The sequence below is a fragment of the Heliangelus exortis genome, chromosome 7, assembly GCF_036169615.1.
Source record: "Heliangelus exortis chromosome 7, bHelExo1.hap1, whole genome shotgun sequence".
NCBI lineage: Eukaryota > Metazoa > Chordata > Aves > Apodiformes > Trochilidae > Heliangelus > Heliangelus exortis.
In genome coordinates this window covers 12,771,884-12,796,467 of record NC_092428.1, presented here as the reverse complement: position 1 = coordinate 12,796,467, position 24,584 = coordinate 12,771,884, and the positions used below count along the sequence as shown (strand labels likewise).

Here is a 24,584-nt window from a genome sequence, read left to right as displayed (position 1 = left end):
ACTCTGCCTGTAAGGATGCCACCAGGTTTTTCTACCCTCAGTTAAGCAAGACCAACATTAATGTGTCTTGGTGCAAACATCAGATCCATGAAGAGTTAAACCAGAAGACCAGAGTTGGCCCACTTTGAAGCATATTTATTAATTTGTGTTTACTTTCAATCTATCCCAACTCATTTGAAATGGGAAATCACTGTGTATTCCCTTGAATATCTCCATCCTGCTACATGAAAAGAAGCCAAATGTTTCTCAAGTGTAATAGCACTAGGCCAGTTAAAAAAAAAGAAAAAATTGAATGGAAGGAAAAATCTCTATAAAATCCCAACAGGATTTTAGGGGAAAAGGGCTCATTTTCCCAGTGAGCAGTTGAGGCCTTTTTTCCTTTCCCAAGGAAAGAGATCATTCCTCTCTGTCTTCCTATTATTTAATTTGGAAAGTAGAGAAGCAATAGCCATGGGAATGAACTCTGTAAGTCAGCCATGGAAAAGGGATACTTAACAAAGAAAATGCTGATTACTGTAGGTTATACTGTTAAAAAATAACTGAGCTTTTTGGTCATTTACCGAAAGACTCAACAACTGTTTTCAAGCCCCAAAGTGCTCACTTTGAGCACACGTATAAAACAGCATGAGATCTAATTTTTGCTCTTCAGGCAACTCTTTCCTACTGATAAAGCACTGAGAAGTTTAATTAAATGTCAAGTGTTGCAACATTTGTGCCTTAGGGAAGGAAAAGAGAAAACACTTCCTGGCTCTGAATTTCAAGAGTGCATCAGCACCATCACCAATGTCCAATTACCCTGCTAAGGGAGTCAACTTACCTTCCCTTTGCTGATTATGAAGAAAGTGTCCCCTCGGGCTCCCTGTCGAATAATATACTCTCCATTTTCATAGTGTGTCTGTTAAAAAAAAAAAAAAAAATTAAGATGAACAAACAGAATATAAGACTGTTATTCAGCAGATAGCTCAGCAGTTTTGACAGTTAATGTTTATGGAAACATAAGTCTGGACCAAGTTTATCCAAGGCTGACTGGCACTGGTTTAAAAATTGTCCTGTGTCAAGGAATATAGTAATTAAAATGGGAAAAATTATGGCTTGCCCATTTTTCTTCTTACTATGCTGCTCCCAGCTTTCACCCAGATAAATTATCCTCTCAGCCTAAATCAATTTATACTGAGTAAACCACACAGAGGTATTTTCAGTGGAAAATACAGCACACAAAATAAACTGCAATAATATGTCTGTTGTAAAAATAGTTCTTTTCCTTTTTTTTTTTTTTTTTTTGTTGGTTTTGGTATTCTTCCAGCTTTCCTAGCAACTGAGTTATTCAACAAGTATTTTTTGCTATTCTGTTATTATAGTAGCTTAATCCATCTTTTTGGCTTGTTTTGTGGACGATTCCTTGCTAAATTTATGTCACAGCTTTTCAACATTTGCATCTAAACTTAATATAGGATAGCTTCAGCCCTTCTGCTGACCCCATCAAACCCAACATGCATTTACACTTAAAAAAAAGAAGAAAAAAGCTGGCATGGTCTAAATAAAGACTATACATTCATACTAAGCCCCCTCCAAACCCTGTCATTTTCTTTAGAGATGCTCTACCCCCTGCAAATGCAACAAGCCTGATGCTGAAGGTCAAGCAGAAGCAGCAGAATGCTAACAGCTTCTCACTCAATGACTTTACCCATGTCTCAATGACTGATGACTTTTTTAAAAATAAAATCTCCTCTAAGAGTTGCAGGCATTAGGTCTGCTGTGCCCTAGCACTGATTTGTGACAAAACCACCCAAAAAAACCCCTCTGCTCCAGCTTGGGTGCCATTTAAAACTACACTAAAGCACAAAACACCAGATCTTTAAATCCCAGAAGTATGTATAAACTACAGCAAAGATGGATTTGAGCTAAAACAGAGGAATTAATCAGAATCCTACCATCTGGATAAGCTTGATATTTTCTTTCAAGGTTATTTTATTGTCCTGCATTTATTTATTTCTCTTTTTGGTGCCACTTACAAACTGATAACAGATTCCAACATGAAAATAAATAAGTAAAGGCTCAAGTAAATGAATCTTCTACAGCTGAGAAAAACAACTCCTTAATTTGGAAGCACTGGGCATTTGGGGATACTAGTGACAAGTATTGACCTTAAGGGGAAAAAAAGAGATATCCAAGCAAATTATATTATGGAATTAACTTAGTTCTTCAAATAAAATATAAATAAATAAAAAAATATATAAATATGATAGGCTGTGGGTGTTTATAGCACCATAAAAAAAAATTGAATACATTAAATCCAAGTCAAAACACTATATTAGTAAATGAAACTCTTCACTCTCCAGCAGATTAATAAACAAAAAAGCCACAAAGTTCTTTATCAAAATCACAAATACCAAGTATTATCATGTCAGTCTTTAGTGGGGTGGGTAAGGAAGACTTATGGGTTGCCCTAATGTGTCGGAATAGGAAAAGGGGAAAAAAGCCTGGAGGAGACCATGAATACAAACAGTTTTACTTCCTATTTGGGGTATTTCTGGATAGCAGAATTTGAGGATGCACATTTTTGGGCATCCAGGTTGAGGGTCCTTTAAAGGATCTGATTTTATAAGGTGGTGGGATCATGCTCTCTCAGGTGGAATCTTGTAAACACCAAGAAGGTAATGATTGAAAATGCTGGTCAAAAGGCTTCCAATTTTAGTAACAGCAATTTATACTCATTAGACGAAAAATGCTACTGCTTATATGATTTTTGTGCAATTTGAAGCTGATACTGCCTTACAGATGACTCCCAACTTCTGGCCAAATAACATATTCCACACAACAAAACCTTCTTCCTAAAATGCTGTTTCTTGGTCTTAGTTACAACTGCACCAACTGCTTAGATCAAGACTCAGCCCTTCTGCTGTAGCTGATTCCTACCCCTGAACCAACCCCACTGAACTTCCCACCAACGAGCCCTCCCAACCCTTCCCACCCAGGCTCCCACAGAAGGAATGGAAGGAGAATTAATCTGAGCATTGAAGGATCTAAAGCTGCCTCTTACTTCAGCATGTCTTGCCTACTGTTTTGTTTCTTTTTTTTTTTTTTTTTTTTGCCTGGGTTCTAACTTTATTCAGAATACTGCAAGTCCTTCCAACATTCAAATGATATTCCTCTAGTCCTCCCTTGAGTTCCCAACCACACAAAACTTTCATTTTGCTTGACCTCTTCCTCATCAGCACCTCTCTCCACACCCCTCTTGCTGTCCACACCTCCACCGTTTCAGCTTCTTTCAGCTTCTTTCACAAATCAACTCATCCGTGTGCTTCAACTTTCTAATAGAATTCTTTCTGTACATTTAGCCTGAAAGCACCGTGTGAAGCAGGCAAAGTGCTTAAGTGTTCACTGACAACGTATGCAAATATAAGTAATTATAAACCTTTTGCTTTTAGCCAGCCAGGTACAAGGCAGCAAAACATTTCCAGGTCCATACAGTACCATTATACCCAGTCATCTGAAGAAGCACTTGGGGAAATGTTGCCCATATTCATGGTAGAGCTGATTTTGTATTTTAGCAACACCAGCTGCATTTCATCCAAGGAAAACCAATCCAAGAAAAATAGAACATCAATAATTCCTATAGCTTTACAGTGGTGTGGTGGCACACACAAAAGAATCATATTTGATTTAGAGTCATAGAACCACAGAATGGTTTGGGTTGGAAAGAACCTTAAAGGTCATCAAGTCCCAACTCTCCTGCCATGGGCAGGGATGCCTCCCAGTAGACCAGGGAGCTCCAAGCCCCATCCAACCTCGCTATGAACATTTCCAGGGATGGGGCAGCCACAGCTCCTCTGGGCAACCTGGGCCAGTTTCTCACCACTCTTACAGTTAAGAATTTCTCCCTGATATCTCAATATCCCCTCATCCAGCCTGAAAGCATTGCCCCATGTCATATCACTCCATGCCTTTGCAAAATGACACTCCCAGATTTTTCTGTAGCCCCTTCAGGTGCCCTAAGGCTTCCCTGGGGCCTTCTCTTCTCCAGGCTGGACAACCCCAAATCTCTCAGCCTATCTCCACCACAGAGATGCTCCAGCCCCTCTGAGCACCTTCGTGGCCTCCTCTGAACTCACTCCAACAGCTCATCTCCCTCTTATGCTGGGGACTGCAGAACTGGAGATAAAAAAAAGAATTGCAGTAAAGCAAGGAGGTTCAGTGTGTCCTTACTAGCTTTTCCCACAGCTGCTTCTGGACTTGCATTTGCAAGATTAAACTCAACAGCTAAGCTCTAGCAAGCTGATGGAAGCCAGACTCTGTTGAAGGGGAACCTTCTGATGGAGAGAACAACAATTTGTTGGTGGCATCTTAAATTAGACCTGCAAATGCTGGTCAAATAATTTCCAGAATGCCTTTAAAATAGGTAACAAATATTTCTATTCCATCTCAGCATAAAAAGTTATAAAAAGTTATGCAAAAGTTTGACACCCCACATTTGGGCTTTGAACTTTAATCTGCATGAGTTTGGGTTTTCTCCCAAGAAAAAGGGACTCTGGATGGAACATTGTATTTCCAGAATCAATAGCAAACTTCAGTGATGAAAACTAATTTAATATCTAAGGTAGATTTCACCAAAACCTAAGCATCATATCAGTTTTGGGGCAGACACTGCTCCTCCAGGCCAAAACAAATTAAAGCAAAAGACTCTGGGAGAGCTGACCAGACTGTATTAACAATTACATTTTCTTCTTTCCAGCAGCAAAGGGGAGCTGAAATCCAGTGTAAAAATGGAATGGAGAAAACCCAAACAGAAATGCAGGCTGCAGGAATACAGCTAAGGGAGAAATAACCAGGCAGAAAAAGGAATAGTTACAAGGGTCTTGTGTGTGCAGCAGGGGGAAAAAAGGTTATAAGCTGAGGCATCCAGGTCCCAGTTTGGCATCAAAGTGTGAGAGATTTGGCACTCAAGAAAACAGCAATGACAAAGCCAAGAAATTACTGCTGGGAACACTCATACACCAGTCAGCCACAAATGTATATTTTATAAGCTTTGGCAAATAGAGATAATGGATCAGCTTCAATGAATTATAAATGCCATAAAATTTAGAGTATTTTTATGCTAAGTAGACTACTGTTTTATAAAGTAACACTGGGCACGTAAGGCACTTCTCTACAGAGCAAGTGATGCTTTATCACCTGTTGAATAGCCCCCCCCACACACATACAGAGTACCCTTTTTCCTATTTAATAAACATTTTTCCCAGTCTAAACCAGTAAGGGGCTGTGTCATTAGCAACTCAGGAATGTCCAAGCAGATGCAGCACACAAGCCAAGCCTGTGACCCAAACACTCTTGCACTTATCAGAGTGCTCCAATAAGAGGTCTCTTCCTAAGAAAATAAGTGACAAAATTATAATAAGTGATTTCTAAAAGTGATTTGCTTTTTCTGGGTTTTTTTTTTTTTTTTGCCTGTTTCACACATCTGAAATTAAAGATTGAAGGTATCCTTAAAAAAGAAAGTTTCATTAATTTTAATGGCTTTGATTTCAGTAACTGTTCTCTGCATGTTTTAACTCCTATAATCACTTAAATACTCGTAAAACAGAAATTTCAAATCTTGCCAGTGAAGCTCAACTCTGAACCAAAGCCATGGCATCATATTTACAGAAAGTATGTGTCAGGCAGGAAAAAAGCAACAAAACAAAGCTCTAATTAGCTCTCTCAGGGAAAGAAGAATAGGTCATTAACTAAAATCTTTTAATAGGAAACAAACCCAAAATACATAGAAGCAGAAGAGAGTCATATATGTATTGCATAGACTCAAATTTCTCTTAAACCTACTTAATCAACATCAAGACAAGCCTGACAGAAAGAGGGAAAATATAAAAGCAAAATTGTAAAAGCAGCCCAATTAGTTATTTCCAAATCCCTGAAGTGTTTCTCAGGTGCTGTAAGCCAGCACAGTGCAAGCAGAAAATTTCCACCAGCTCAGAGCAGCCCATCCTCTGAGCCCCTGTGTGGCCCACCAGCACAACAAGTGCCTCTCCTAGAGATCCTCCAATTTGCTCAGTAGTAGCAGCCTTCACACCTTCTATAAGAATCTTTTTTAATCCTTTCCCCTCTTGCCAATTTTACTTAAATCTAATAAAAATCTGTGTGAAAGGGGGAGAAAAAAGTGTAGCTGTGGGTTTGATAGGGTAAGCCTCTAGGATGGGCTCCATGTATCCCACAGAAGAGAAACAGTGAGGCATTAGCTGCTTTTCTGCATCCCTCTGCTTGTGACATGAAAACACCAAGTCCTCACCAACCAAAACCTTCCACTGATACAAGACCCAAACAAATGGGCTTATCTGAGCACACGTTCAGGCCTGACAAGTGGTCTACACCCAACAAAACAAAACTTTGGTGGGAGCAGCTCAAACACACCAGCTCAGATGGACACCCCTCCAAGGGTCTCTGGAGGCACACACAAGATCTGGGCACTGTGCAGAACCAAGCCTTGTTCTATCACCATCTGTGCTGACCACAAGAGCTTCAGATGCCTTCTGCTTTTGTCCCTCCTTATGTTCCACCACATTGTGATGAACTCCTCCTCCACAGCATGCTAGGGGACACCTCGCCCACCCTGCAGAGAAAACATGAGCTCTGCAACTTCAAACACATCTGTTTTTGTCCACTAACTGTACTTTGTCAGTTGCCAACTTCAACTGGAGCTTCTGTTCCCAGCCATCACCAAAAACTGACCAGTTTTTAAAACCCAACCAAGTATTGACACAGGCTCCATGAAGAAACCTCAATGCTGGAGACCAACCCAACCATTAAACTTCAGAAAACCTCATTTTCCCTCCAGCTGGATGCCTTTGATCCCGTGTTTATATTGAGGACATTTGGAAATAGGTGGGAAATGGAACATGACACACAACCCATATTGACAGGGGCACCAAAAAAAACCCTGCAAAAGGTCACGTCAGGGCAGCAGAAACAAAAAGGTGGCTTTGAAACAGGGAGTTTCACCAGGTTTGCACCACAGAAACCAGTGGGAGTAACACAGGTTATTGACAGCACTCAATGCATAAGCCATCTCCTCCATGGTATGTTTAAAAAAACAAAACCCCAAAATATCTAAATTTGTTATTTTGCTGGCAGATAAAAAAAATATACACAGAACCATCAGCAAAACTCCAAATATAGGAAGCTTTCAAAATACTTTTGATCCTGTTTTGGGCTTTCAAAACCAAGTGGGATAATATTTATATTGTGTATTGAATTCCTTAGGAATCACAAAACTTTGCTCCCCTGGTTTAACTATGCATCTTGTTCACATAAATTATCCAAAAATGCTGCTCCTTTATATAGCCAAAGGGCAAAATTACCATACTGTGATCTGCTCTCCTCACTATCCTGCAAACAAGTTTTGACATGTGAGATGTCTCAATACCCCTCCAAGAAGCAGCTGAACTGAAGTGGAAAATATGCATCATTGATGGGGATTGAGGATTAACTCATGACTTTTAATGCCTTTTAAGACCTTTATGGAGCATAGAACTTTCACAAAAGTAGGGAAGGACTTGCTTTCACATCAGTAGGGATGGAGCTGGGGCTGGTACCCTCTTTCTCTGCCTTTTTCTCAAAACCTCCTGCAGTTTCAATGTACCACAGACATACAAGATGTCCATGAACTGAACTTCAACCAGTCCTCTCCTAGAGAAGCTGCTGAGTGGTACCAACCAACACTGCTGGGGACAAGGCAAGGCAGGTGATGGAAACAAGGTTATAAAACTTGAAGCTCCGGAAAAGAGAAACTCAACATACTCAGTTTAGAGCAAAAGACCATCTCCAAACTGGGATTTTTCCAACTCTGATGACTTTTAAGTGAAACTGCTGGCCTTGAAACACAAGTTGAATTTTCAACAAGAATTCAAGATATCTGCATTGGTAAATAAGACATTTATAGCTGTGATCATTCAGGAGCTTCCTAAAGGCTGACTTCTCAAATGGAAAGAAGCAGCAGTGTATCTCTGGTATTTCCATGACCAAGAGTGCACAGCTGATCAGTTTGTTTTCCTTTTACACCACAGAAGTGGTGTCTTAACACCAGAACTTCCAACCTTAGCACAACTCTCCTCATAGTAGCAAACAGTGGATAAATAGGACCACTTGTAATTTCTGTGAGCTGCATGGCTCAGTTTAGCAGGGTTGACACTACCTAACATAGCTCATCAAAAGTCCCCTAATGCAAGCAATACTAAGGAAAAGAACTTGATGTAGGAATAAACAGCAGTATCATCTTCTAGTCATGAGAGCCACAAAATTGTCTTTTTTGTTCTGATTTTATCATCTTTCTTCCCAGTTCTTCAACCCAGTGCTCATCAAGTGTCATTTTCAGGGTTACATAATGTATTTGGGACAAGGTACAATACAATGTATAAGGGACCATCACTGGCAAATGTTGGCCCAGGTTCTTGTGCTCAAAAGGGAAGATGAAGGCATGAGAGGGAAGGAACTTTCTCACCCCTCAAGGCAGAGGGTGTCCCTGTCAAAGGAGGAAATGCCCTTTCTGTGCTCCCCGTTCATTTTTCAAATAATCAGTCTTCTACTGGGGCTTCTCTCTTTCACACTCCCTGAAAGTCAGCCAAGACTCCTGTGATGAAAGGAGGCTTCTCTCTTCCCTCTCTTGCCATGTAATCATCACACTTGCTCAACTCTTCCTTTCCTGGAACCTTCTGACCTGAAATGACTAAAACTTTCTAGGGCAGAAGGCAAGTCCTGCTTGTCCTTTAAGTTTCTTTTTCAGCCCACTCTCAAAACCTGAGCATTTTCAGGAGCTCTTGAATGTCCATGGAACTGGATGTCTGTCTTAAACTGTCCTGAGAAGGTGAAGATTTAGAACTTCAAAGATTTTTATACAGCCACCTTTAAGACAAAAGGGTGCTTGAGAGCATCAAGCAGACAGATGGACTGGATGAGTCCATTAAGGAGGAAAGGGAATCTAAAAAAAAAAAAACAAAAACAAAAACAAAACAAACAAACAAAAAACTAAAAAACCCCTACATAATTTAGTATAATGCATTATTGCTAAATAAATTTCCTGCCTTAAATTGCTCTAAAAGTAAACATTCAAAACCTCACTGTATCTCTGGTTCCATCCCCACTGTTACTGTAATACAGTCTGACACTCGTTTTTGGAGAGCCATCAGGTCTCCAGTGATGCAAACAGCCTGGGAGGTGACCACCTCTCAGCCCCTTTTTCTCCACAGTGCTGAGGTAAAGATCTCTTTCCCTGTTTCTGCCTGGAAAACAGATCTGAGTCACAAAATGCTGTCATCGGCCACTGCAGAGGCCGCAACTTCCCTGACCCCTGAGCCTGACGGTGTCCCTGCTGCCCATCCCCAGGTCAGTGACAACCTCCTTGAGTGGGAGCATGGAGGGCAGAGGTGCAAGAGATGCCCAAGCTGTTGCCTGCAGCCCCACATCATTTTGTAAAGGAAACTTACGGAAATAAAGTGCAACTCTTACAAGGAGCAGCTGAGGGACATGGGGGTGTTCAGCCTGGACAAAAAGATGGCTGAGGGGAGACATTTTCACTCTCTACCACTACTTGAAAGGATGTTGGAGTGAGGTGGGTCAGTCTCTCCTCCCAAGTAAAAAGTCACAGGACAAGAAGATACAGCCTCAGATTGTGTCAGGGGAGGTTAAGGCTGGATACTGGGAACAATTTCTTGCCCAAAAGGAGTGCCAGGCCTGGAACAGGCTTCCCAAGGCAGTGGGAGTGTCACCATCCTTCGTGCAGATGAGGTGCACACATGGTTTAGTGGAGATTTGGCAGTGCTGTGCTAACTGTAGGACCTCATTATTTTAAATGTGACTTTTCATGACTTAAAGGTGGTTTTCAACCAAGAGGAAGCTATGACTCTATAGTAGAAGCTCAGAAGTGATAATTTTTGGAGGTGTAGCCACTGAAAGTGGGTTATCTACCTGCTATGTAGTAATGATCAATATGAAAATAGAAGAAAGAGAGGACAAAGTCAGTTACCGGACAAAGAGGTGGACTGAAAATCCTGATGCTCTTGGAGAAAGACCATGGGTAAAGCTGTTCAAAGGATAAGAATGGGCAAAAGGAAGGATGAGGAGATCAGAATAAGAAGCTCAGCCATGCCACCACATATTGGTCCTACCACTGGAATAGATGAAATGCTGAAGGGCTGTCAGAGGGGAGAGCCTCATTTCCTTACATGCAAGGGAACAGGCAAGGAGAAATAACAGCAGATTAATGGGCAGGATCATCTTCTGAGAAGAAAGGAATTTCAGAAGGATGAGAAAGGGAGGAAGGAGAAGATACTGAAAAATTCAAAGGGATACGGATGGGGATGAAAAGGGTACAAGGTCAGGACTAACATCTTTGAGGGCACAGAAGTGGTACTGGTGGGTGACAGCAGCAAACTGGGGCAGGCTGAGAAGTGGGAGAGAAGCTTTAGCAAAGAGGATAGCTCAGGAAGATGATAGAGGAAGCAATATGGAAAAAACAGGATTATTCCTTTGAGAGATGATGCTGATAATGAGAGATGGGAAATTAGTTAGGTGAAGTTGATAGTGGTATTAGGTCACAAACCAAGTCAACAATTAATTGAAGTAGAAAACACAACACTTGGATTGCTATATGAAATGTTAACTGATTCACAGATCATCAATGCAAAATGCAGATAATTAACTAAGTGGAAATGCAGATAATTAACTAAGTGGTAAGTGATTAAAAAAAGAACACATAGGCAATAGAGTGGAATTAATCAGTTACCCTGCCTAAAATCTAGTGAACACTAAAATCAAGTAAAATTAAGTGGAAAAATTATAATAGTTACATGGCAAGTTGCAGGGGGTTGATGCTGATTCTGAGTAATTTGCATTGCCATAAGGATCCAAAGTAATTTTCTAATCTGCTATGAGGAATAAAAGAAGTGTACTGTCTGAATATGTTCAGCCACTCTTAAAGAAAACTGCAATGAAATAGATTTTTGTTTTGTGGTCTGAATCAAAAAGCAGACCCTACTTAAAACTACGTGCTGGTATCAGCCACCTTATTTACATTTCCCAGACTCTCATGGTGGACAGAAATCAGAAGGGATGAGAGGAGGAGAGCACACCCTGATTTCGGACATCAGCATTTTTCACTGCAGTGGTATTGTAAGTTTTCCCAGCAATGAGCTATTTTTTGCACTTGTCTTCTCTCTGAATTACCAATGTAGTCATATTCATTTTACATTCATTTTGAGACAGTTAAGAATCTTATTTTTGAGCACAAGCCAATGGAGGAAGGGCATTTGAAAGACACATCTCCAGCATAAGATCCCTTCTTGCCTGTTTTACGTGCTGAAGAACAAAAGATCAGATTTTCGCTGATCCCAAGAACCTTGCAGGTGAGTGGAAAGCTGTGTTCCAGCCTTTCCCAACATATATCTGGCTGTCATTGGGGGTGTTCCCCCTCTTTTGGGGACACACAACCACATAGCAAGCTGTGCTGAGGTCAGGCAACCTTCTGACACCCAAGCTGTGCCCTGGGAACCAAGCAGGGGAAGTCCAAGGATGAACACTGAAGCTGCCTGCCTCATGCTGTGCCCTCAAGCAAACAGCAGTGGGACAGCAGCTATTTCATTTTATACTCCAGACATCTGTTACCAAAGGTGCCTGCTGTTAATGGAAAGTCAAATGACTCAAAGTGCTCTTTAGTGCATCTAGCAGGAGGCTTTTGGGAGATGCTGACCCAGCCCTTTCACTCCCATCTGGTGTGTAATGCCAGGGACAATGAGCATTGACCCATTGCAAAGCTGGGTTTCCTTCTCAACCACAATAGATCTGTGAGGTATGACTACAAGTAAATTTCTGTAAAAAAATGTTCCTAGAAAAAATTGTTGATTGCCCCACTGTTTGCAAAACTCTCCTCTTTTTTAAAAATGAAAATAACAATATTTTCATTTAATAAGAAAATAACAATATTTTCATTCAAGAAAATAACAAGGTTTTCTGCCATGCTGGCAAGGTAGGTCTGACCTTTTTCAGTATTTCTACTTGATAGAAAGCAATGAAGAATTCACCTGAGCTGACTTCCAATGCTACGAAAAAAATCTCTAAATCCCACCTGGAGCTCCTGCAGGACATGTCCCACAGGACCTGGCTGTGCCTTCACTTTTCCAAACCCCTCACCAGCACTGGGCACAGCAGCTGAGGTAAGAGGACAGCAGGATTAGACTACACCAGTGTCAATTCCTTATGCTGTATCATCCTTAGGCTGCAGGCAACGCCAGCAATTTCAGTGCCCATTTAGCTATTAAGCTGCTGCTTGAAAGTGGAGCAGAGTACATGAGCCTGGATTCTTCTCTGAGGTCAGAAAGATTGGGTTAAATAAATACACCTTGCCAGGTACTGCAGTAGTATTGCATTATGCACAGTCCAAAACTACACCCATCTCTCTTTCTTCTGTATTACCTTATAAATTCTTGCAGGAATATATGAGGTTTTTTCTACGTTTTGAGAGGATGAGCTTTATCTCTGTTCTACTACTACAGGGTATGAGGACACACATATACCTAAATACTTTTGTATGATCCCCAAATACAGTCCCATGAATTTATTTCCATAATCCCTGATGATTTCAAATGAGATGCAGAAATTTCAAGCTGTGCTCTTTGGAAGCTCTTTGGAAGCTCTGAAGATTAGGAACACATTTTTGAATTCCACACCCGTTTATAGTCAGAAGGAACCATGTGAATCAGCAACTCCTCAGAAACACACAAAGCCAAACCCCAAGCATTCATTAGCTACCCCAACAACACATTTACACTCCAGCTTCTTCTCCAGAAAGATGCCCCATTTCCCCAAAAAGACAGTAAAGAGGAGGATTTCATGATTACTACAGAGTCTGGAAAGTGAGTGATAAAACTTCTTGTCTCAGCAGGTGGCCCTGCAAGTGCTCAGCACCACTTCTGACCTCACCCTTCCTCATGAGCTCAATCCTGAGGCAGATAGGATATGATCCCTGCACAGGTAAGAAATTCCACTTTTGGAAGCCTCATAGGAAATTCCCTACTAATAGGAGCAGAAAACCACAAGATATTAAAAATGTAAACAAGAAAACTTATCTCCAATATTGTTTTGCTGTATAGTGCATGGTATGGAAATAAGGCCATTTCAATTTTACCACATCAGTAACTCCATTTCTAATGCTTTTCTTCCTACAGTGGCTTAGACGTGGGGTTATCTATTAAGAAATCCAGCACCTAATATTTCATGGATTAAGGATGAAATGGTTTTCTGGTATAATAAAGACACTTTTCAATTACTATTATTACAACTGGGAGATACTGAAAATACTGCACCAACAGTGGGAATGAAGAACTTAGCTAAAATATATCCCCAACATTAACATAGAGGCACAAAAAATGAATGCTAATCAAGTGAGCACAAGCAAGTCCAGTTCCCAAGAAAAAACAGCTCCCTGCCAGCTGGGGTGTATTTTGAGAAGCCACCAAGGGCTGGGGAAAGGAGGAAGCTCTCCCATTTTTACTGTCTGATCTTCCACCTAGCACAGAGCTGGAATTTCATCACCTGCTCCACTGCCAGAGGCTCTTCCTCAGCTGGTGCAGGAAGACTCAAAAGCCTGAAGCCCCAGAGCAGAGCAGAAAGCCAGTGTTCAAAGGTTGGTGGCCATTCTTCAGGTGTCTCCACAACCGTATTTAATAAGGTCGTCTTTTTCCTTAATTAATCCCTGGCATGATTAGCACATGAGGCTGCAGCCTGCAAACCAACGCTGTTCCAAATGCCAGTAGGTGTCACTGTGGGCAATGATATAGGAGAAGCCAGCAGAAAATATGTAGAATGCAAGGAAAAAGACCCATGCAGTTAATTAATACTAATTTTTTAATATAATTGCTAATTATTTTTTTCTGCTTTTACAGCTAAAAAGTGCATTTTATGTGCCTCACAAATAAAAGGGTCTTTATTAGAAAGATTAAGTTTTTTCTGCTTCTGACCCTTCAGGGTTGGAAACTGGAAATCAGGGAGTATTTTCAAATAAGCACAAGGTTGGATTTTGTTCTTTGTGTTCTTTACTGCCAAAATGAGCCTATATAAGTATATATTTAACCAGTGATAAGTGGGTTAGAATGAGGAATTTTGGGATTCTGCTATTAGATGTGCATTCTCCCATTCAGCTTCCCAGAAAGTGTAGTGAGGCTGATCCCCAGCCCCCCTCTCCCACTGCCTGCACTAAGCCTTGGCACTGAGCGAAGGCCTCATCCACAGGGAGATCCACCCTGGCAATCACAAAATTCCTTTTTAGTTCTGATATCAGCTCCCCAGGATGCTCCATGCCAACCAGGCTGCTAGGCCAGAGCTAACTAGGTCAGCTCCAGTGGCTGACACAAGAGGAACTGGTACTGTTGCAGATGTTCCTGTGGGTTTTTTTCATAGATACATTATTCTGTAGCATTATACAGCTTTATTTTATCGTAAAACTTGTACTAAAAATATTATTATCATTAAAAAAGGAATAATTTGCTATATGAATCTATACCTTGCTCAACACACTGGAGAAAGGCAGAGGGCTATACCTTGCAGTTGATAACATTACTAGAGAAAAAATGGACTTTTAGAATAGTGTTTCTTACCCAATGGCTGATCTAGATTTTCTAGTTCAATTTTAACCTCACCAATGTGCCTGGCCCAGAGGCACTGGCCATGTCCGCAGGGCAGCAGCAGTCTCAGCTCCTGGCTCTGTGGGGAGAGAGGCTTGAGCTGGGCTCCAGTGGCTGCAGTGTCAGATGCACAAATTTGAATTATATTTGCTCAACACAAAAAGCAAAAGGCAACCACCAGTCCCCTGGATCAGACTTGTCTGCAGGTAAAAGCAGAAAATAAAATGTATGGAAATTCTGGCACCCTTTGACCAAATACAGGCTGCAAAGCCACTTAAAACCAGAAAAAAGAAATCCATGGATATGGGAAAATTAAGCACACACCTGGGTCACAGTGGAGATGTTTACTTGGATGACCCAAGTTGCACTCTGTGACCTTGCTGTTGTCCCATACACTATAAAAAATTCACATACATCTTGTGTGTTCCCAAAACATTGTCTGCAACTCTGCCACTGCAAATGATCAATTACTGATTTAAATCCTGTCTCACATCTATGAAATCCTGGAAAACATCTGAGAGCACCAAAAAAAACCCAATTCCATTTCTTTTTCTTTTCTTTCTTTTATAACTGTGACAGCATGTCTGAAGAATACGTTTACAAAGAAAACAAAAATATATTCCAGATAGGCTGAAGCTAGGTTTAATCCAGCCTGCAAAGGCACCTGTGTTAAGTGTTAATCTATGTAACCTCAAAGTGGCAGCTGCATCAACTTTATAAATTAGTGTCTCATCACCAACTTATCACAGAAAGCTTTAACATCCACTCAACCCATTGTTACAAAAAATGGTGTTAAAAAAAAAATACTGGAGGTCAAAGCACCATTGCAGTATCTTCTTTTCTTTGGCTGGTGACTGCCACCACATGCCTTGATCAACCACATCATGGCTGAAGTGGCTTTTTCTATCCCCTGATCCAGCTGTGAGGTGTTTATTAATAAGAGGATGCCTAATGCAGGGGGACAGTGTCAAAAGCTGTAAAGGACAATGCTACAAGAGACAGATATAAAACAGGCAACTATAAAACTCTTCTTCAGGATACATAAAAAAAAAGTCACAATACAAATAATGCACTTAAAAACTCAGACTCCAGTGTTAGATTTTGCATCTTCATTACTGGCTGCTGCTGTCAGGAGAGCTAATATTGATGCTAATGAGCAAGATACAGATTCTCCAGTTGGCTGCACAACAGCAAGGTGAGGTACCATGCTGCATTGACAGCTGAAGAAATCTCTCTTTACAAACCCAAACTCCTACTCTTATGAATGTGCTTCAGGATTCTTGTGCATATTCATGTATATGTGCTCATTATATCTATACCCACATGCTTTGAATGGCTGTAGGAGATGGAATTCTCCAGCTGGGGTGCTTTGACCTAACTTCAGCAAATTTCACAATTTGCTCTGGAAAAAAATTCCTCCAGATCCTGTGTTTGTGGTTTAGAAAATAAGCCCAGAGGAAAGGGCAGCAGCACTTCTGTCAGTAAATTAAATAATAATTAAACTCCTCCTGTCTCTGGAGGAATCCATCTCTCTGTGGAAAGCCTACAAAAAAATAATCCCTCTGATGATGCTGGGATTTTCAGTGTAAATACAAGCTGGTTCTTTAGAGAGTATAAACTTCATTTGATAAATATAATTTTAAAATAGAACATTTTTAATTTTTGCATGTTTGGTTTGTTTATTTTTCCCCCAAGATAAATAATGGACAAAGTCCTGGCCATACCAAAGCTGAATCTTTTTCCTACACTCTTGATGTTTTGGAAGAGACAGAGTTACTGCCATCTCCTCATACATTCCTCATAATCCCATCCTTTCACTAAAGTCCATATCAATCTCTGTAAGAAAGCTTTCCCTAGTTACAAACACTCCTCTGATGTTTTTCTGAAGAAATCGAAATGCTCTGATAGCTTCAGGCTTTCCTGCACTTTATTCTTCTAGAAAAGCAATACAATTGAGAAAAAGGAGCTAGTCAGTCAAGGACTTGATTACACTTTGACATTCCAGCACCTTTATTTTAACCAGCAAAAGTCTATTTTCCTCAGCCACAGTAATATGAACCAGGTAAATACTTAGCCACATTTATCTTGGCTATTCATGAGTTTTCATTTTATGAAACACACTGCTCTCCACCTCCTGTTTCTCCATCCTCATTATTCATACAAGTCATTACTTGGATGATTTTTGTCTGCAAAGACAGAGTTGCCTGGCTCAAAGGCAGCTTTCCACCATCCTCTCTCTAACAAAAGCAATGCCATGGGATGCATTTGGGTGCCAGATCTCAAACAAACAAGTACAGAAACAAAATAACTGCCCCATTTCATCATAATCTAATTTAATTTTTCTCGTTTTCATTTCTGCTAGGATGGAGTGGCCATTTTTTAGTAGGATGGGAGAGTTAAAGGGCTTGTTTAGTTTGGTTGCATATTTTTATTTTAATGGGCAACTTGTCCTGTTGTCCTTTAACTTTCTTTCAAATGAAATAACTACCTCAAATCAGAATAAATGTTTATGCCTGAGTTACACTGTAACTTATTGACCTGATGAAATTCTGAGTTTGCTTGCAAGATACTTCACTGGACAATATTCTTTTAATAATTTTTATGCTACTTTTATGAAGAGCTTGCTAGATCCTTGTTGATCTTGCTCAGAGCCCATAAGCTCTCCTTGAGCTTCAACAAGAGTCTCAATTTAGCAATCTCCAGGGATGCTCTAAGTGTCCTCTTCAACCCACAAACTTTTCTCCATCTGCATCATCCTCTAACAATAAGCTTTGCAGCTGTACTAACCACTGTGTGAAGAAACACCTCCTTCATTCCTGTCACTGCAGAAGGTCAGAACTACCTGAATGGTGATTATAAGATGCACATGGATGATGAGGGCCCTGGCAGATACTTACAGGAATATTTAACTGCTTTCCTCTGCTGTGGTAACATATCTGATTTGTAATTGCCTTTAAATGGCTGGTGCCCACAACAAAGAAAAACAAAAGGAAAAAAATTTCATCAAAATGACACTTTTTTAACCCAACACAAGCGCCAGAGCAGCTTCTAAAGCGAGCATCACTATACCCTCACATTATCATGTACAAAGAAATTATCAGATTTCTGTTTTACTCCCGAGTATAATTTTACATCAGATTTAGGTAATTTATCTGCATATTGTACTCTGATAATAACTGAAAGGCTCAGAGCTATTTTCCAATTAGATCAGCACTCCTGTTTCTCATGATGGAAGAAAATGCTTTTAATTCTTCAAAGCTGTGATTTGCAATGGAAAATACAGTGTACATGCACTATATGTATTCTATAGGTTTAAAGGACAGAAAAACTTTGTCAGTGATGTAAGAAGGGGACACAATTCTATTCCATTGCTCCAGATTCTGTAACTGAGTGCTTTATACTCTTGCACATCATTTTTTCCAACTACATTTGCTCTGTTCTTTTTTTGCAGTAGACCCAAAAAGCTTTTTTTTCTGGATTATTTGCAGAAAAAAAGAGCTGTATTTTAACAACTGTCATTGGAAAAATTATTATAAGTACAAATAATGCTGAAATTTTGTCAATATATAATTGAAACAATTTTGATTTCATCTACTTTGTTGTCCCCACAGGCAGCACTGCTCTAATTATATCCCATAGCTCCTTTAGTACATATACCTCCACAGAGCATCAGCTTTAATCAGAAAAGATAATAATAAAAATCAATCTTTCCTAAGACAAACAGATTACTGTTCCCTCTTTATTCCTAGCTCCCCCTCAGACCTAGTTTGGGCCTTTGAATAAGATTGCTATTTGTCTGCTGCCAATCACCTTTGCTCCAGGCAGACCCTACCTGCAGGATGGACTAGCAAAGGATTACATAGACCTGGTTTCCTTTTCCCAAGAGTGATCCTCAGTTTTATTTAGATAGGAAAAAAAAAAAAAAAAAGTGCTGATTATATTGAAAGCTGATTAATTTTGCTTATTTTTCCTATTCTGTTCACTGTCACCTTGCAATTTTGCATAAAAAGAAGATTGTATTCAAACTCCGTTAATCAAATGAAGGGATCCTAGGAATTTCTGATCCATACTAACTTTACAGTTTGGATCAGGAAGTATGGCTGACATCCTTGCACAAAGGCTGGAAAACCATGCCAGATCTGCCCGTGGCATCTTGCGGAGCTCAACGCTGCAAAAAAACTTCCTCTAAGATCACTGCTCTTCATCAGGACCTGCATCACTACAAACAGAAGTTAATTTTCTCTTCTACCACTTGTGCCTCATTCAGTTTTTCAGTTTTTAATTTAATTGGGGAAAAAAAAAACCCATGCAGCAAGCACCTCTCATCACTCCCATTTGCAGCAGTGCTAATAAAAGGGCTGCAGACAAGTGCTGTGATCCCTGCTTTCAGCACTTGGAGATCCCACTCCGAAGTCATGCTCTGGGAGCAGCCAGGGAGCTGCTGAGAGCACACGTTGCAGGCTTGGCATGGTCCTGCAGTATGTAACACTTTGCTCTTCACTTGCACTGCTCAAATAGTTTGGCAGCACAGATTGCCTGTGACCATATGTGCCTTGGGAACAATGAGGGAGCCAAATCACAGCTGCTCCAGTTCAGAGGAAGAACATCACTGGCATTTGGACCTTGCTAGGGCATTAAATTAAAATTCTGAAATATCGATTTTATTTTATCGAAATAATTTCTGAAATGCACACTGGGAAACACAGGGAATTGTAGTCTCAGAGCCCTAATGAAATTCCTAGAATAGTTACCATAAGGAAATACTAGCACTTGTTAATGAAAGGGTTTCAAATTAGTCATATTTATATTATACTTAGATGTATTGTATTTGCATATATATGCATTTGCAATATGTAATATTATACATATATAGCTATAATATATAAATGGCAAAGCTATCTAGAGTTCTGGGCACACAATATCTAAGAAGAATCCATTTGAAATAGTTTAGATTTGATATTATCAGAAAAAAAAAACCCTCCAGTATTTTGGTAGCCAAACTGAAACCACATTTATTGCTGTCTGCTGCTCAAACTGCTCAGATTCAGACATATAACATCTTATATGGATTAGCACATTAAATTCCAAACAGTGAAGGAACATTAAGTACACAGGATTTAGAAAATTGTAGACTTGAACAATGCCCTCCTGTGCATTTAGAGCTAATAAAGTTTTAAATCACAGATGGTTTTCTCCTGCTCCTTTTCTCTACCCTGAAAACACAACATTACTCAAGGGACCTGGAACAGATATTCAGGTGGATAACAAGTCATCTCTGACACATGAGCAAAGCAATCTCCTCCTTTGAAACAGGATTAGTAGCTTGAGTTGGGAAAAAAATTAATTAGAACAGTCACCTGTAGACCAGCAGGTATAAGAAATATTTTTAGACTGAATGGAGAAGTCATCAAAATCATAAGCAACTGGAAATGGTTTCAAAAGAGATAAGGTCAATTGTTATATAAAAGATAGAAATATTTTTTAAGTCTTTCCAGGATACAAGCTTTACATTTGAATGACATGGAATATACCCTTGAAAGAGGAAAAAAGTCCACTAGAAACTGAATCAACATCAAGATGGAAAAAGAAATCCCAAGGGGAAAAAAACAAAAAGGAAGAAAAAGAAAGATAGAAGGAGACACCAGCCCAGAGTCTCTGACTGCTGCCCATGATCACAACCAGCTCAGCCTCCTCCTTGCCCATGCCAAGAATGCAGACCCCAGCCCAACATTCCTTTCTTCCAGACATTTCCAACATCTTCCCAAGACTGTCTGTCCTGCTGCCTGCCATTGGTTTCCCCGTGCTGAGCAGAAGGAAATCAGTACTTCTGACAGGAGGCACAGTGGGTGCTGGGAAAGGGAAAGCTGACTGAAAAGTCATCTCTTTGACATGGGTGGTCATGACAGGAGGTCACTGCCCCTCCATCTGCCCCCCCTCTGACTTGTGCATCTGTAGATGACCCAAAGGCAAACAAGCTGTCACTGCAAGGCCAGGGCTCCACCACTCCTCTGAGGCCTCCCCATCCTAATTGCAAAGGTGCTTTAAGTGGGCAAACCTGTGTCCTACAGGAACAGACAGAAAAAGCACCTAGACTTTTACCACGAGGAGTCACATCTTAAGAAATTACACTAGAACTTTTTTTTTCAGGTTTTCTTCTCTATGACCATAAATTCATTTTTTTTATTCCTTTGCCTGTGGTATAGTTCTTGGCATGTGGATCCACTTCTTATAGACACACCACCCTCTTCCCATAAGGATTTAATTTCATTTAACAAATGGAATTAATCCATAAAACTAAAAACACTGGCAACATTAGTACCTCCCAGACAATCAGTGGGTGAGACACCAGGGGCACACTGTCCATGTAACATGAACACCCCTCAAAGGGCTTTGGACATCACCCCAGGGTCCTTCTAGAAATCATTTTGGGGCTTGAAGAAGGGACAGGACTCTAAATGTTGGTAGTAACAGTCTCATGTAAACAGCACCTCAGGTGCTGTAGGTTATTCTATGGATCTGTTGATGCAGTTCAGTTACTTAAATAAAACAGTATTTCATTCCTTTCTGTTATTAACTGCCCAAAGGATAATGAAGTGCCACGATGCTAAAGCTACAGATTCTTAGAAAAGAACTGTTTACTACCAAAAATCTACTTATTTTTGTGTTATATAACTGATATATAATAAATGTATCTGATAGAGAAAACCAGACTTATTATTTCAAAATCTAAAAAACCCAGGAAGTCTGTAATCAGAAAAGACAACTATTTCAAAAATCATTTGAAAGCCTTCAAAACTCGAGAAAGAGGTCAGGCTTGTGAATTTTCAAAGTTTTTCTTGTTTATTTAAAAAAAAAGAAAGAGTTAAGCTTGGCTATTAATCATCTACAGCCAACCTTCCTATTTGCAAACAAATTCCCCTCTTTCGCCCAAGGAAAGGAAAATTATTCAGGTGCTTCATGAATAAAAATAATGTGCAAGAAGGCACGTCTACTGTCTGCCAAAAGAGATTTGCATTCGTCCAGAGTAAAGATATTTATACAATAAACACCAACACAAGTATTTCATCCCAGACATGGTGCACTCAGATGGGGGTAAGGCACATGGCTATGTTTAAGCAGCATCCTGACAGCTGTTAGCTTTTCGAACTACATTAATCCCCCAGTATTTAAACATCAAAATGTTGATTTTCTTTACCAAAATATGGCACAGTGAAACTATTTTTCCACTCATTCAATTAAGTTTCAAGCTGCAGACACATTATGCTTAGCAAGCAGGAGGATAAACAACCCAATAAAATGAGGGCCCAGGCAATGCTGTTCCAGAAGAAATGGCATTACAGCCTGACTAAATCAACCACTGTGCTGGAGGGGATGCTCCAGTTCCCACCACTGTGAAAATCACTGTGGCTATTACTCAGGGACTTGAGAGACACTATAAAATATATAAAAAGTTAATAAATATTAATAAACTATATATATAATGTACTATATATGAAAGATATATATTATACTGATGCTTGTTCATAGATACTGTTGTGAAAGATTAATGCAATTCTTAAAATGTAGTGGAAGACAAGAAAGGTCACGTTTGTGTGCTGAGAAAAGCTGTGCCAGGGTCCTGTAGCCATTCCCAAATCCTGGAATGAAACCTATAGGAGCAACCTAAAGCTGCTTTCTGACTGGTGTAAACAGCAATGATCCACAGCCAGAGAAACCTTCATCCCCAGGACAAGGCACTGGAAAGTGGGGAAATCATAGCCTTAGAAGGATTTCTTGACCAAACCACAGGCTGTTGCTGGCCTGGAGCTGAATGGGCAAAAGCTGAGCTCAACAGACTTGTTTCTGCTCTCACCAGTGTAAGTTACGAGCAGTTCCACTCATGGGTGGGATCTTGGACAAGTAAGAGCCCAACACAAGAGAAAAGGGAATTACCTCAGGTTTGGTTAATTCTTGAGTTATGGCAGGGACTTGCTGTACTACTTCCCTCTATTCTACAAATGAAATTATGTTACCAAACACTGATCTTTATTCCTCCCCACCACCTTTATAACGCTATTTCCAGGGTTGATTTGGATAACAGACAATTAAACCAGGTTGTTTTCCTGCCTCTGGGTTTCAGTTAAGCATTTTTAAAAATTGTTAAGCATTTTTAAAAATTGTTTAAAGAACACAGGACAGAAGTGTTGCATTATTTACAGCACTGTATCAAAAGAAAAACTTCATGAAAACTTGACATGAAGACAGAGACTGATCTTTGCTCTTGCCTCAAGCTGTGTCACTTTTATCCAATGCTTTTTACACCAACAGAATGGATAAAACAAAAGTTATTGACACTTTGTTTCAACATGTTGGATGCTGTTAAATATAAAATGTGAAATACCATAGCAGAGTGATTTTTTTTTTTTTCAGTTTATGTAAAACACAGTATGTTAAACCAAAGACAAAACAAGAAGGAATAACAAGGGTGATTCCAAGCAGGCAATTAGGATGCATATTCCAGCACAGATCAGGATGACTGGACTTGTCCAGCCATCTCTTCCCCACTAAGGGTACAGAGCTATACCCACAGATGCTGCTTTTGTGCCTCATTTATTCATTGATATTTATTATAAATTTATTCCCATGCCATAAAACTTTATATATTCCTTGAAAAGTTTTATTGACTTTATTCTTTCCCTTAACTCTTGCTAAGCAGCTTAGTGCTAGTTTGTGAGCCAAGCAAATTAAACTGTTTATGGTAAGGCATGGGGCTTTGAGAACAACAAACTTAATTCACTGCATATCAAGTTATTATTACTTTTCTCTCTAAATCCCAGCACATGTCTGTCAATAAAGGAAATAAAGCTTATGCAATTATTCTGAAAGACAATAATTTGATTCGATTGAATCACACAAATTATCTGTGTAATAAATAAAAAAGCAAAGAAATAATATCCTATCAACACTATGGAAAAAATCAACTTAAATGTCATCAGCACTGGTGCTTAAAATCAATGGCAGAGGTGAATGTGTTTCTATAAACATGGTTACTAGAAGGAATTAAATAAAATATTGTTGGACGCAAAGATTTACTGCAGTTAAATCATACAGGGCTACATTCTGAAAGGTTTTATTTACAGTTTACGTAATATTTAATCACATGCAATTTTAAGTCCATGAACAGAGTGCTGTATGATTAAACATTGTGGACAAACTGCCTGCAACTCAGATCAAATATTTGACATCCATTTTCCACCTTCACTTACAGGGTAAGATAGTGGGATTTGTGTCATTTTCAAGGGTTGATTTGGATTTATTTTTTTCCTTTTTTTGAGTGTGGGCCTTTTGGCTGGTTTATTTTTTAGTTTGGTTGGGGCTTTTGTGGGTTTTGTTGTTATGTGGTTTTGGGGTTTTTTTTGTTTGTTGTTGTTTTGTTGATGTTGTTTTGTTTTGTTTGGGGTTTTTTGTTTTGTTTATTTTTTTGTTTAATAAAAACTCCTTAAATGCTAGACACTAATGCCATACTAGTTACAGACAGATAGGCCGAGCACAGCTCCATCAGGGCCAACTCAACATGTATTACATGGCCCCTCTCTGCACTAACTTCTATAGGAACCTTTTTTCCATGACACTTCCTTTAAGATTTGGTATTTCCCTCTAACAAAAGTTTCCCATCAAATTTGAAAGGAGGCCACCTTTCCTCATCTCTCCTTCTCCAACCACTGAACCAGGAGCTGGAGATAGTGGTTTCCCTTCTGTTCATGGCAGGAAATGAGAAAAAATCCAATTAAAACTGAGCCCTGTTCAAAACTGGATTGATTTTTCACACAGCTCCTCTTGTCACCTCAATGTTCCAGAACAGTCAACCATAACTCCCAACTGGGAGCAAAATCGTGAGGCTGTTTTTCCAGAGAAAAGAGACTGGATATTGCCATTAGAAGGCTT

At 39.7% G+C, this 24,584-nt stretch overlaps 1 protein-coding gene across 5 annotated transcripts in view; it reads right to left on the bottom strand.

Annotated features, from left to right (window-relative positions):
• The window catches only part of PRKG1 (protein kinase cGMP-dependent 1), a 426,892-nt gene that overhangs the window by 99,724 nt on the left and 302,584 nt on the right, over nucleotides 1-24,584 (bottom strand). For all 5 annotated transcript variants that reach the window (XM_071748882.1, XM_071748881.1, XM_071748883.1 and 2 more), the window contains one exon: nucleotides 818-895. In XM_071748882.1, the coding sequence (XP_071604983.1) occupies nucleotides 818-895 (78 nt within the window). The remainder of the gene's footprint in view (nucleotides 1-817; nucleotides 896-24,584) is intronic.